The sequence below is a fragment of the Taudactylus pleione genome, unplaced genomic scaffold, assembly GCF_031769625.1.
Source record: "Taudactylus pleione unplaced genomic scaffold, aTauple2 ptg000154l, whole genome shotgun sequence".
In the NCBI taxonomy this organism is placed as follows: Eukaryota; Metazoa; Chordata; class Amphibia; order Anura; family Myobatrachidae; genus Taudactylus; species Taudactylus pleione.
In genome coordinates, this window is record NW_028284556.1 from 20,250,752 (window position 1) to 20,266,354 (window position 15,603).

At 42.9% G+C, this 15,603-nt stretch overlaps 1 protein-coding gene across 5 annotated transcripts in view; it reads left to right on the top strand.

Annotated features, from left to right (window-relative positions):
* SHPRH (SNF2 histone linker PHD RING helicase) overlaps positions 1 to 15,603 on the top strand; it is a 152,252-nt gene that overhangs the window by 81,194 nt on the left and 55,455 nt on the right. For all 5 annotated transcript variants that reach the window (XM_088474388.1, XM_088474386.1, XM_088474389.1 and 2 more), the window contains exons 18-21: positions 1,079 to 1,221; positions 4,616 to 4,789; positions 12,715 to 12,777; positions 14,487 to 14,712. In XM_088474388.1, the coding sequence (XP_088330514.1) occupies positions 1,079 to 1,221; positions 4,616 to 4,789; positions 12,715 to 12,777; positions 14,487 to 14,712 (606 nt within the window). The remainder of the gene's footprint in view (positions 1 to 1,078; positions 1,222 to 4,615; positions 4,790 to 12,714; positions 12,778 to 14,486; positions 14,713 to 15,603) is intronic.

The window sequence follows — 15,603 nt, forward strand, 5'->3', positions numbered from 1 at the left end:
CTGGGGGCACTGTATAAGGGGCACTACTGGGGGCAATGCATAGAGGGGACCACTACTGGAGGCACTGCATAAGTGGAACCATGACGGGTGGCACTGCAGAAGGGGGACCACTACTGTATAAGGGGCACCACTGGGGGCACTGCATAAGGGGACCACCACTGGGGGCACTGCATAAGGGGAACCACCACTGGGGGCACTGCATGGGGGGGGCACCACTGGGGGCACTGTGTATAAGGGACACTACTACATGCAAAACTGTATAAGGGGCACTACTACAGTGGGCATTAAGGTGCATATGGAATGGAAAGCAATGTTCCCAGAGTGACGAGAAACGGTGGTGTCATGTTGCCACGCCTCCATTTCACTGGCCACGCCCATTATGTTGTGACCACGCCCCTTGGGGGGGTTGTGGGGGGCTCCATTTTCATCTTGCCCTGGGCTACAGATACCCTAGTTATGCCACTGGCTCCCCCTTTTAAATATACACAAGAATTTGTGGTGAACACTGAAGGGGCCAAATCTAATTGGTATAATACTAACAGTGTTGGACTTCTGCAAGGTTCCATTATTCCAGTTTTCCCTTTTCCCTGGATTTTGAAGCTAAATTAAGCAAAGACATATTTGGAGGTTACAGCAATGTTAAAAGCGCAGTTAAATGCGTTTCCTGGTATCCAATAAAGAAAACATCTCATGTATTAACAAATAATGCACTGGTGAATAAAATAGGCTAAACGGACAGCATTTACTCTGTAGCTACAGTAGTTCAGAGTTTACTGCTCGTACCTTGCTGTTTGTATTGTTGTCTTTTGAAGAGCCTCATAAGGACAACAGAGCTTTAGTTTTTCATTATCTTTTTCATCTACGCTTCCTAACATGTAGTTCCTTGTAGCAAAAAAAGTCACAATGTCTCCCAAACGTGTCCTATGGATTCCCCAATATACTCGGTCAGGTGGGCAGGCATTGATCCACTCCTGGCAAATGTCCTATGTACAGGGAGTGCTTAGTCAACTCTTTCCATGTGCTTTTTACTTTTGATATTTTTAAGTTCCTCCATGTTGATCGTTTTAAACCTTTGCAGGTTAATTTCTCATCTCCCTGGTGGATTGATGTAATCCAGCGTGCAATCCAAAATGCAAATGATGAGGATCTTGTCCAGCGTGTTCAAAATGAAATAACCACTAACTATAAACATCAAGTGAACAAGCTGTCGATGGCAGACAAGTAAGTATAGGGGGTTTCCAGTGGTCTGTGAAAGGCTATCATCTGAAGATTTAGTGATGCAATGAACTGTAAAACATTCCATCTGAAGCAAGAATCTAACGCTACCTATACGCTATACAAATACTGGGTTGATTTGCCAATAATCTGGTGATCGGCCTCATTTATTGTATAGTGTGAATGAACGATCGTTTTAGTGTTACCAATAAAATGGTTAGAAAACATCCACAAGCTCAGAAAAAATCATAGGAAATAAGAGCAGATTAATGAGAATACGCAGTGATTATCTGATCTGCGGTCAAGACCTAAAATCTCGACCACAAATTCCTCATACCGTGCAGTGTGTGCGTATTCTCATTAATCTGCTCTTATTTCCTATGATTTATTCTGATTCACCTCCAAATCCTTGTGGGTGGAAATATGCAAATTCACTGTGAAATTCGCCAGTTTTTCACTTAAATTGTATAGTGTGTAGTGCAGATATCGGGACCGTGATTTTACCGAAAAATTGTCCCAATTATCAATATGATCAAAAAAATCGCATAATGTGTACCTAGTTTAAGAAGCAGCCACGGTCGTTCTGACAAATTGGTTAAATAAAACGGATTTAAACCATTTGTCTCAACAACCATTTTTTCGTTCAACCAGCCAGATTGGACAGATAATTGCATACTGTGGACCTGATTCAGAGCCAGACGCTATTTGCGAACGGTCGTTCAGAAAAAGGGGCCGGCTATTTAAATTGAGCGCTCGCTCTTTGCGGTCTGTTGACGCCTCTATGTCTGAGCGAGTGAACGAAACATGCGCTCGCTATTTTGTAAAGACGCCCCCTGGCCGTTCGCATCATACGTCATCTCCGCTATTTATTAGATTAATCGAGTACATCGAAAGGCGTCTAAACTGCTCGCAGTGCTTGTAGTAGGTTTTACTTCCCGCAATCACTGCGAGCAGTTCAGGCTAAAAGACAACCAAGTGACGTGATCGATGACACTCCCTTACTAATTATGCACTCCCATTAAACGCCCGTTTTCACCGTTTGGCACGCCTGCGTTCGGATCTCCACTCCCCGTTCTCAAGCACCTTCCCCTGTTACCATCCACAAACGCCTCATTCTGTCACTCAAATTAGCAGGCCCACGCTGTTTTGCGAGCGCACAATTTCCGACCGCAATGACTGGTTGGTACATGTGCATTACGACCCATATGCATGCGCAGATGTGCGAACATCGCTCGGAGCGAACGAGCGGCCGCTTACGAGCGGCTCTGAATCAGGCCCTGTGTTCCTAGCTTAACCCTGACTTTAGATGGTGGTTGTGAAATGTCTGTAGAAGTTGGAAGTCTAGTACCTGGGAATGCTATGTGAGAAGAAGCAGAAACATTTTGCTATGTCTGTTGTGGTGCAGGATTAATCCATCTGATAAAACTAATTTAAGACAGACAATTCATTGATTTCCAGTCGTATCTGTAGATACCGTGTTTGGAGCTGAGGTCTAATCCCAGGTACGTCATTTGGGATTTGGAAGGGTACTGGAGGGATGTGTAGCAGGACTTGCAGTTGGGATGCTCTCTTTACTTTCACTAAGCAACCTGACCTGAATGGACAACAACGGATTTAATTTAAGGGCCGTACACACTGGACGATAAAAGTGAACGATAACGTTCAACGATATATCGTTCATATCATCCAGTGTGTATGCCCTGAACGACCAACGATGCGCACTCCCGTGGGTTGTTAACTATATCCCCTGTCGACTGTATATGCAACCAAATCTGGGAATATCCTAAACGATACCATGCTGTTGAATGCAGCATGGCCCCGCTCCCCCCTACTCCCCTTTCGTCGTTACTGATGTTTGCACCCCCGCCGGACCCACCGTTGCCGATATCTGCTCATACATCGTCCAGTGTGTATGAGCCTTAAGAATCAAATCTGTATAGCATGTGGCTAATGTTTTCAACTGAAATACAGCTCATATACATACATGCTTCTGTGTGAAGTCTCGTGCAATCATTTAAACGGTCGCCACATAAAGACTGCCTACATTACTCATTTTTTAAGTAGGTTTCTAACTTAGACATATTTTAAACTACATTTATTAAAGTAATTTCATCGAAAAACAAATTGGGCAACCAAATGTATTATGCATTATGAAATGCTAATTCTAAAGTGGGCCACACATTGGTATGCAGTTTTTCTATGATCTTAGCAGTTTTTGGTACTGCTTTCTCAACCTTCTCTTCATCTTTTGATGCAATACTAATGGGATCCTACCTGGGGCTAACTGGAAATGATACAGATGTGTCCACATACATCTATCCTACAAGTCTTGTTACACAGAACACGTGAGCACCATGTAGTGCAACTTTTTTCCTTTGAAAATGTGTCTTATTCACAAAGCTTTGCGAACAGGATGTACGATCATCGTCTGCTGAATAAAATGATATGCCGCAAGCCTATATTCTGTGTGCGACTGCGGCTGTATCAGCATGCAGCATCAAAATGCTTTGTTACAGTGTTAGCAGCTGTAACATTGTGGCATGACATTTTGCATGCAGGTACATCCACAGTCGCATACAGAATATAGGCTTGACGCATATCATTTTCATCAGCATAAGCTGCTTATGCATTCTTTTCAGAAAAAGTTGCACGAAAAGACGCTCAGTGCTACCGAGTCGCGCCACTTTATGACTGTTTAATGCACAAGGAGGCTAGATGTATGTGGACACGTGTAGAAAGAGTGGGCCAACATAGATGGATTTGACAGTAGCTCTAATAGTGCAGTAACTAGCAATGGGAAATCTTCCTCATCATGAAATACAAATAATTTATTTGATGACTTCATGTATCACGCAGGAGCAGCTTAAACCTTGAAAATCAAGTCTGTTCTTTAGTGAAAGAAAATAGCTGCTACTCAGTCAGGTTCCATGTCTGGCCAAGAGAAGTATAAGAGTCTTTCATCTCATCTGTGGGTTTGTGGGGATAGACTCAGGAGCAGGTACTAAACAGTTAACTAGCCTAAATTCTGCCCCCTCCTAAGCCTCCCACCTCCACTGGACCTTCAGTTTTTATTTAACTAACCAAGCCGAGGAACAACAATTATACAAGAAATGAACAAAGTCAATAGGGAGGGAAGGCACTGTCCCCCAAATGGATTATGAGGAATTGATTTTACGGTAAGAACAATAATATCTGGATTCCTCTTCCCTGTCATCTGGGGGGCACTGCTATACTCTGGGACTTTCCAAAGCAAGCCTAAGAGAGGGGGGGGATACCAGTGTACCCCAGATGTATTACAAGGAATGAATTTTACGGTCAGTACAAGAAATCCTGTTTTTATCACCGTTTTAAAACAATCTGTTTAGTGTTTGGGATGTAACTTACTGTACATATAATTTAGGTTCCGGGACTGCAGAGGACTGCAATACATTGTCACCTCACAAATGGAAGAATTGAGAAAGTGCCAGAAACTTGTCAGAGAGGCAGTGAAGAGTCTTGAAGGTCCCCCATCTCAAGAAGTTATCCAGACTGCATCAATATGCCATCTCAGAGTTGGCCGACTCCCTCTCCATATGTATGTATAATATCACCAACATATCTCAAGTTGAAATAGTTAATGTGCCTTATTTTTCATATTTGTGTGTTTATTATACAAATCCATCCAGTGGAAGGCCAAGAACAGGCTCCTTGGGTCAAAGTTCTGCTCAGCGTACACCAACGGGAGGTTCGATCGGGACCAAATCTTCCCGTTATTAAGTTAGGCATTCCCGACCAATTGCAAAAAACAATGTAATATATAAAAACACAATCTGGCGCTCTAATTCCTGAATCGTGTAGCTGCCCAATTTGAAAACCAGGTTTCACCCCAATAGAAACAGTCATAATAATACACAGTATGGTTCAAATAACGGCGCTTAAATTCACAATTCTAACCATTTACTTTTAAGAGAAAATAGATGTATATAAACAGTACTTCCCTTTTCTTTTCTGTGTAGTTTTTTGTTCATACAAATGTCGGATATCCTCTTTGCACAGGAATTATTCAATATATGAAAGAAGAATATAAGTGAGAAAATATCCCAGACATCGTGTAATAAAATTTATAACAAGGTTTTATTAACAACTAATAACAGCATAAAATCATGAAATCACATTCCATATAGGTACAGAATGGAGGCTTTTACCAGAAGTAAGTTCAATAGGTGCATATAGATATACCAGGTGGATTAAAGGCTCCGGAGCTCTCCAACTCAGCATCCAATCTCACCCACGCATGGAACAAGCTCCTACTGTCACCCAATATGCTCCACTCCACTGCCTAGGCATGGAATGTGATTTCATGATTTGATGCTGTTATTAGTTGTTAATAAAACCTTGTTATACATTTTATTACACTATGGGGGAGATTTAATAAAGCTTGGAGAGAGATAAAATTGGAGATAAATAGCACCAACCAATCAGCTCCTAACTGTCATTTGTCAAACACAGCCTTTAAAATGACAGAAGCTGATTGGTTGGTCCTATTTATCTCCAATTTTATCTCTCTCCAAGCTTTATTAAATCTCCCCCTATGGGATATTTTCTCCCTTATATTCTTTCATATATTGAATAATTCCTTTGCAAAGAGGATATCCGACATTTGTATGAACAAAAAAACTACAAATAAAAGAAAAAGGAAGTACTGTTTATATACATCTATTTTCTCTTAAATGTAAATTATTAGAATTAGAAATTTAAGCGCCATTATTTCAACCATGCTGTATATTAGACCAATTGTCACCCCTCTGTGAAGTTTTTTCCAAATCCATCCAGTTGAAGGTTCAAAACAGGCTCCCCGGGGTCAAAGTTCTGCCCAGCGTCCCCGTGTCAAAGTTCTGCCCAGCATACACCCACGGGAGGTCTGAGTTGGACCTCAACCCCTTAGTATGTCTTCTGGGATCCAATGTTACCACTCTGAAGTATTTCGTCCAAATTCATTTAGTGGAAGGTCCAGAATAGGCTCCCTGGGTCAAAAACCTGCCCAGCGTCCCTGGGTCAAAGAACCATAACCTCACCTAAAACCTGACCAGGATCCAACTGGACCATCTCGCGTTGGTTTCATCCCAAACGGTGCAGGGGTTTCCAAATGCATAACTGAACAGACAATCAAACAATGATTTTTATATATAAGATATCCTACTACTTATAATATGACGATCTATTAACCGTTATTTTCTCTGCTATCCTATCTTTGATAGCACTTAAAATGATTAGTTTCTTTGTTGCAAGAAAGTTAAAAACAGATATTCATTAGCGCTGTAATGTACAGATGTGTCCACATACATCTATAGTCCGTGGCCTACACATAACACGGGAGCTCAGTGTGTAGTGCATAGCAACTTTTTACCTTCAAATGTGTCTTATTCGCACAGCGATGCGATTAGATATGTCTGCATGCAACCGCAGTGCTATCTATTCGCATAGCACAGGTAGCACTGCGGGTGTATCTGCATGCGAAACACTACGTTACAGTGTTAAAGCCGCTAACAATGTAACGTAGCATTAGGCATGCAGATACACCCGCAGTCACACACAGAACATAGACATGCTGCATATCTAATCGGCAGAAGCTGCATGTGCTACATATTCGCATCGCATTTGAAGGTAATAAGTTGCACTAAAAGACGCTCAGCACTACTCAATCATGGCATGGCTAGAAGAGCTGTTTGACGTGCAAGGAGGCTAGATGTATGATGACACATCTGTAGAAAACTATTAGCACTGGTGACCACTTACCACTCTACTGTATATTGTAGCGAGTAGGAAGATGTGAGAGGGCGCAGACTACTATTTTTAAAATGTAATTGATGTATGCTAGTTGAACTTTCCAGTTTACAGAATTAATATCATACAACTTTAATACATGTTCATATTGAATACCAGAACGCCACAGAAAAGTTACATAAACCTGCATACATCCATATAACCTGAAGTGAAGAACCTGCGAGTGATGCATTGCACTGATTTTCCTGCACCATTTATAGCTCTGCAGTAGAGTTATGGACAGTGGGCCTGTTTCAGCAAGGAACGCAAGTCTGCGCTCGCACCCGGCCGCTGCAAAAATATTGCTAATGCATGGATTCGCAGTGCGACCGCTGCACAAGATGCAGATGCCCAGCACTACATGTCACCCTCTACTCACATCCATACTAATGTGCTAGTTTGCTAAATCATCGGTAACATCGCATAACATCGGAGTCTCTCGCACAATTGTGGTTAACCTGACCCTGACACAGCAATTACTAAACTTTCTGTACGCAGTGAAACGTCAGGCTGCGTATACAATCGCAGTGGCTAAAATATGCATGCCTCTGCAACTGCTTTGGAACACCCATTCACGTCTGTGTTTCGCCGACCACCCCCCCCTATCACACCCCCAAGCGGCATTTCCTGTCAATAATTCTCCAATGGTTCTGCATCCTCGCTGCGTTCGCTTTTGTGAATGCAGTAAGTGATTTGCCCCTTGCATGGCAGACTGTGAACATGGGCCGACTTCGTGCATCTTGGCACTAGCTTTCCTTGCTAAATCAGGCCCAGTGTGTGTTATTTGCCATGTAGGATGAATCATTTATCATTAAGTATTAAAAGTTACACATATTAACAATTAGACAAAATGGAGTCACACTAGGAATAATAGGCTTGTTCAGTAAATGCAGTGGTCACAGAAGGCATATATAGACTCGTACAGATGAACCCATCAATAACACTTCCAGTAGCTATAATAATATGCATTTTAGAACTCATCTACAGTTACCATGTGGTGTGATCAGCACTTCTCTGTAACATCTAATGCATGGTTCCTTGAACACACTATGGGGCAGATTCATTTAGCATGGGACTTGGTTATGCAACTTGTTACCATGGTTAAAACTCATTGGTGCGAGTTTTTGGTATTCAGTTAGAAATCCAAGTAAACAGGTTTTAGTGTGAGATCTTGCTGCTTTTAAATTGTTCCTCCATACTAGGTTATAACTGTGAAAAGGTCCTTTTCTTCTTCAAGGTCCATAGGGGATCCACAGGATGCCATGGGGTGTGTGTGTGTTTGGAGAGAGCGGGCACCAAACAGTCAAAGCTTCAGCTCCCAGGATGCACCTTTCCTCCTCCACATATACCCCGCCCCCAGACACAGGCAGACAGTTTATTAACGTTTGGTGCCGGCAGGATCGGTCGCACCTTTAGACAGGGGGACTTCTTCGGAAGCCCCAAGGTTTATTTTTATGAGTTAGTTTATTTTATGTTTTCAGAGCAAGCAGCGAGACATCCTGATGGGCTGCTGCTCCATCTACCCCCGCCAGTGCCGCAACACTGAAGACAGGTAGCTCTACACTGCCTTTACCTTCTACATACTTTAGGATGCCACGGATAGAAAACTTGTCTTAAGTCAGTCTACTCGCTTTCTGGCGCTATCACTAGGCCGGCTATGGATGGACTGAGGCATTGGAAGAGAGTCTGCAATCAGACGCTACCGGGGAACAACTGGCCTACATCTCCCATATTCGGGAAGCGGCCTCTTATTTGTGGCTGGGCCTCCTCCTGGGGGATACCAGGGTGGGAGGTTGACATCTAAAATTTTTTGACTCTTTGCGTCAAACAACAACAGACGCCTGGGTCCAAGAAGTGGTCTCTCAGGGGTACACCCTCACCTTCCTGAGGCCTCCTCCCCAGCAATTATTTTTGTACAGGTACCCCATCAAGGTCCTGGCCCTCCAGGAAGCCATTCACATCCTGCTGCGTTCAGGTGTGATAATACCTGTTACTTTGGTCCAAATCCAGTCCGACAACACGACTGCAGTAGTCTACCTCAACCATCAAGGAGGCACACGAAGTCCGACAGCCATGCAGGAAGTAGCATACATCCTGGTCTGGGCCAAATGTCATCTCCCAGCAATCTCGGTAGTGTTCATCCCTGGAGTCCTCAACTGGGAAGCGGACTTCCTAAGCCATCAGGAAATACACACCGGAGTGTGTGCTCTCCACCCGGATGTCTTTCAACTCCTGGTTGACAAATGTGACCTGCCAGACGTAGACCTCATGGCCTCACATAACAACCGCAAGGTCCCCAGGTACAGGACCAGAGACCCCTCAGCCGCCTTCGTGGACGCTCTGGCAGATGTGAGACTTCAATCTCGCATACCCCTTTCCTCCGATTTCCCTCCTTTCGAGGGTTCTCCGAAAGTTCAAGCAAGATGACGGCACAGTGATACTAATAGCCCCAGCCTGGCCCATGTGACATTGGTTCACCGACCTACGGAGACTCTTCATAGACACTCCTTTTCCACTTCCTATACGGCAGGATCTACTAGCACAGGGTCCTTGCCTGCACCCGGACCTACCTTGTCTGTCTTTGACGGCGTGGGTCTTGAATCATCCCTCTTAAGAGCCAATGGTTTCGCTAGCTCTGTGGTTCAGACGATACTCAGGGCGCGTGAGCCTTCATCAGCCCGCATCTATTACAGAGTTTGGCAGTCTTACTTTCAGTGGTGCTCCCCCAGAGGCTATGATCCTAAGGTTTTTAGAGTTTGACAGGTGCTTGCCTTTCTCCAGGCTGGGTTAGACCTTGGCCTCCCTTATAGTTCAGGTTTCTGCACTGTCAATCTGGTTCCAGAGAAGGATCGCTCCCCTGCCTGATGTTAGAACATTCTTTCAGGGTGTTCTCCACCTTCAACCTCCCTTTGTCCCTCTGGTGGCTCCGTGGGATTTGTCCTTGGTTCTCAGGGCTCTACAGGCTCCTCCGTTTGAACCTCTAGACTCAGTAGATCTCAAGTGGCTGACAGCGAAGACGCTCTTTCTCCTCGCTACCGCCTCTGCCCGCAGGGTATCTGATTTGGCAGTGCTCTCCTGACGCTCCCCATTCTTGATCTTTCATTCGGACAGAGCTGTCCTCCCTAGTAGGGCTAGGTACCTCCCTAAATTGCTATCCCGGTTCCATTTGAATGAAGAGATTGTGGTTCTGGCCTTCCAGTCCACGGGTCTTTCTGCAGGTGAAGCCTCCTTGGATGTAGTTTGTGCTCTTCGGATCTACGTAGATTGTACTAATTCCTTTAGGAAATCAGATTCTCTCTTTGTGTTGTACGGCTTTCACAAGCGAGGCTGGCCAGCTAACAAACAGACTGTGGCTCGATGGCTCTACATAACAATTTCTCAAGCCTACACGCAAGCTAATCTTCATGTTCCAAACAGGGTTACAGCACATTCTACTCGGTCTGTGGGACCCTCGTAGGCGGTTTGGCGTGGCACTTCTGCTGAACAATTGTGCAAGGCGTCCACATGGTCTTCCGTCCAAACCTTTCTCAGGTTCTATGCCTTTGATACCTTTGCCTCTCAGGATGCTTCCTTTGGACGTCGGATTCTCCTTTCTGCTCAGGGGAAACTGCTATGGGACATCCCCATGGTATCCCTGTGGATCCCCTATGGACCCTGAAAAAAAATTAAGAGTTATTGTAGATTAACCTTTGTTAACTCTATTTCTTCGAAGCCCATAGGATCCACAGGGCGTCCACCCTGATGCACCTGGCCTCATTGGGTATTTTTTCTCTCGATCACTGTTTCCTTCATCTTCAGGGAGATTATTACTTGAGTGTACTGTTCTTCCTTCTGGACTTGTTTACAAAACTGTATGCCTGTGGCTGGGGGCAGAGTATATGTGTAGGAGGACCAGTGCATCCTGGGAGCTAAAGCTTTGACTGTTTGGTGCCCGAATCTCTACAACCACACACACCCCATGGTATCCCTGTGGATCCTATGGACTTCGAACAAATAGCGTTAACAAAGGTAAGTCTACCATAACTCTTAATAGTTTTATGTTAAAATGTCAGGACATAGAACAGTACCCCTGGTACATCTCTCCCAATGAATAATAATGTATTTTAGAAGTGTTTATATAGTAAAATATAGCTATTATAGACATGTCTCTTTTATGTAATATTTTCTCAGAATCAGAAAAATGGATTAAATGATGTGGGACATGTATGTTAATGTGTTGTATTGATGGAAACTGGGTTTTGGAACTTACAGATGGGAGTTGCAAGTGTTTTCTGCCAATATTTTTCCAAAATGTTATGTAAACACTTAAAATTCACATTAGAAACATTTGAATGTACCCCAAAATGCTATAAGCACCTTTATTTGATGGCTATCATTTTTACTTCAAGTTGTAAAAATGAACCATTTGACACCTTTTAACTGCCTTATATGCTTTGCTTATGGCTACTAACAAACGTATTTCTGGGGTTCAGGATGATTTATCATCTCTTTCATGCACTTCTCATTAGACGCGCACTGCAGAGTTAATGTGCAATGTCAGCTCAATGCATGTGACTTGCCGCTTGTAAATGAATTGCGCAAAAATATCCTTAGATATTCGCAGTAAACTTGTGCGAGTTTTTATCTGCCCCTAAGGGTCACACGACTGATCTCTTGGTTGAACAAGTTTATCTTGTACAAAATATACAGACTGTAGTACTGTCACTGTAAAATTTGCATAGTTTATTTGCCTTAAATGCAAAGTCTTTACAGTGGCTGCGTATATACTTGCAGGGCCGCAACTAGGGGGGGGCTGGAGGTGCACGTGCACCGGGTGAGCCGCTGTACCTGGTGCCAGTGACCTCCAGCCCAGCGCTGCAGAGAGGCTCCAAGCCGGACATTCGCTGGTAATATTTATTACCAGCGGGCGCCCGGCTCCTTCTCTGCAGCGACGCGGTGTAGCCGGAGCCGGAGGCTGGAGTTCTCTCCCGAACTCCAGCTTCCGGCTCTCCCCACGGGCACTATGGGGGAGACGTCATGACATCTCCCCCATAGTTCCAAGGAGCAGCCGGCGGACCGGAGGCGACGCTGGATGCAGGAGCGGGGTTCAAGGTAAGTATTTTTTTTTTTAATAAGCTGCACTACAGGGGCATTATTATGGGGGCAGGGGCATTACCATGGGGGCATAGGCAATAAGGGGCATTACTAATGGGGCATGAGCACTACAGGGGCATTACTATTGGGGCATGGGCACTACAGGGGCATTACCACAAGGGCATTACTGTGGGGGCATGAGCACTACAGGGGCATTACTGTAAGGGCACTACAGGGATATTACTATGGGGCATGGGCAATACAGGGGCATTACTATGAGAGCATGGGCACTACAGGGGCATTACTATGAAAGCATGGGCACTACAGGGGCATTAATATGGGAGCATGGGCACTACAGGGGCATTACTGTATGGTGGGCACTACAGGGGCATTACTATGGGGGTATTAACATATGGGCATTACTATGGGGGCATTACAATATGGGCCCTACTGCAGGGGGAATTACATGGGGGGCGCCAAATTACTGTCTTGCCCCTGGTGACAAAAATCCTAGTTTCGGCCCTGATACTTGGACTATTCATGGTTCACCTGTCCTGTACTGTTGTCTGCAGAAGAAAGGAAGTGCTTCTAACAGCAGGCCTCTGTCGTTTTATTCCTTCACAGCTGTGTCTTTTGTAAAGCTGATGAATTATTCACAGATTATGAGTCAAAGCTCTTCTCTCATACGTAAGTACCTACCTCACAAATAAAAGGATTGTCTTCTGAAATCAGACTACACATTGTTGTCAAGTAGAATAGCTTAGTAACATGAATTAGCTTTTCTTTATGACTATAATATTGTTTTATAGTTTTGTTATGATGCAGCTGGAAGTTCAAGTATATGATTCATATGTTAATAATACATGGTACGTTAGTAACACAAAGGAAGCATTTGAAACGGTTTCCTGCAGTAAGTAAACCTTCCGCTCAGTTTGTTGCTGTTTTAAGTGCAGTAAATTTGGCAATGTGCTCGGCAACTGTGTCTAATAAAGAGCAAATATTTTTGTTCATAGAAAGCAGCTATGTTCGATTAAAAAGCAGATATGGCAAAGTTGTTTAAGGTTCAACATCTCTTTTGCTAAGTTATTTAAATGATCAACATGCATTCTTTTTTTCCACTGAAGCGTATGTCAGTCAGTGAATAACTGGGTTAAGGGCCCAAGGCCGTGGGATCAATGTGGACATGTTAAAAAAGGTGTTTTGGCAGAACAGCCTTTTAAAGCTACTCCACATCCATTCCCTTACACGTTCACCAAATGTGACTATTTGAACGTCCTTAGGTGCCACCTTCAGGATTTTCTTAAATCCATTATTTTTCCTCCTTGACAGAGTAACTTTCAATTATCCGTTTTGATACTCCAGATGGCTGATGGAAAGATAAGCTTTTTATTAGAAAAATAAAATATTGAGATTGGAGGAGTGGTGGTCACTGATCTTTGCTAATTTTTGCCCCTAACAATACCTTTCTGTTTTGCGGCATGTAACTTATAAGTGATGCCTTGTTATTCTATACCCCCTATAGCATTATGAGTGTAAGAGCAAACATGGCATTTTATGTTCACCTTCTGCCTAGGCAGACACATCGTTTAATTTCAAGAAACAAAATAAAGGTAAAGCTTGGCTAGCTTGCTTGAAAGTTAATTTATTGATTTATAAGTTAGTCTGTAAAAAATATAATTTCCATTATTTTAAATCCACCCACAGTGACATTCCCAAAGTACCCCTCAACCCAGCTGAAGTGCAGTGCTATGCCAAAGATCCACATGATTACCAAAACGTTCACTACCCTATCCTTGCCCTTGTTTCATGCCAGACATTTAAACTCTACAATCACGGTATGCAGTGTACAAAGTTCTGATTTTTAATAATCTACAAGTCTCGCATATCCAAAATGCTTGGGACCAGGGTTATTTTGGATATCGGAATATTCCGGATTTTGGAGTATGTGTATACCATAATGAAATATCTTGGGAATAGAACCCAAATCTAAATACCAAAAGCATTTATGTTTCATATACACCTTATACACACAGTCTGAAGGTAATTTTATACAATATTTTTTATAAATGTGTCCCTTAAACAAAGTTTGTGTACATTGAACCATGAAAAATCAAAGGTTTAATTATCTCAGTCATGCTAAAAAAAAAAAAAACTCTGTATTTCGGAATATTTGGATATGGGAGACTCAACCTGTAGTACACTAATAAAAAATAAGACACATTGTGCTTTAAGTTATATTACTATGTGTGATTTCCCTTCGATAGTTGAGCAGCACCGTCTCCCTAAAACACAAATGTGACCAAAATAATGTTGTTGATTAAACAGGGCATTTTTTTCGTTGTTGGATATTTTTCATGAACACTTGTTATACACTACCAATGTAATAAAACTTGCAGGGTAAAAGGTCAGACTGCTATATTTGAAGAAATGATTGAGGAAGAAAATGGCCTGGTGGATGACCGTTTGCCGAAAACCAGCCGAGGCCTGTGGGCAGCCAGTGAGTTGGAACGCTCACTGAAAGCGATACTGTCATTTGCCAGAAGTCACCGCATGGACCCTTGGCTTGCTGATGAAGGAGCTGGCTTCATGGAGCTGTTTGAGTCATGGAAAAAAGAATACAAGGTGAATCTGATTAGATAATTACATGAGAATTTGATTCTATAGATTATTGCACATTTTCTTATCAATGCTTAGACCTTCTGGTGATTACATGTCAACCATTGAAAGATCTTAAGTTTTTAGCCTATTCATGACCAGACCAATTTTTATGTTTTGTTTTGTGTCAGTTCAAATTATTTTTATTTTCTTAGTGCAGCTAAGTGGATGTCATATTCTTTGTACCAGGACAGATGGGGCTTTCTTTTCATAGAAATTTAGAATAAATATATTTTTCTTGTATAGGCATTATATACGGAAAAATGTGCTACATAGAAAATAAATACTTTCATATATTTACCACAAAACATAATTAACTAGTTCACCCAAGCTTTGCATATGTACATTTATACCGTTTGACATACTGTAGTTATAGAGCCCGGAAGGTATACATTTTTTGGAGCATCAACTTAAATACAGTTGATGCTACAATAAGGATCGTTTACAAACTATACTGTAGATGAAGCTCAAAGGGTACGGTTTGAAGGTGATCATGGAACTGCTTATATATACTTTGACACGGTTTGGGCATATCTCTGGATGTTGAGCGAGAGGCCCAAAAATGTACAGTACTATGCATAATATTAGACTTCGAGTATTTTTCCAGGACAGGATCACATCAACACAGAGAGAGAGAGAGAGAGAGATTTTCTGTCCCACTTACTGATGGGTTAATAGTACCTTCCCCTTGTCCTCATTGTGTTTACATGCAGTGTCATTGCCATATGCACTTGGGTGGCGTTTTAAGTCTGTGCATGCGTTCCACTTGTTAGTGCTCAAAGATGCAGAACAGAAGCACGGCCTGTGGAATTCAATGAGCGTTCCTAGGAGGTGACGGAGGTGGTTAAGCAGATAAGA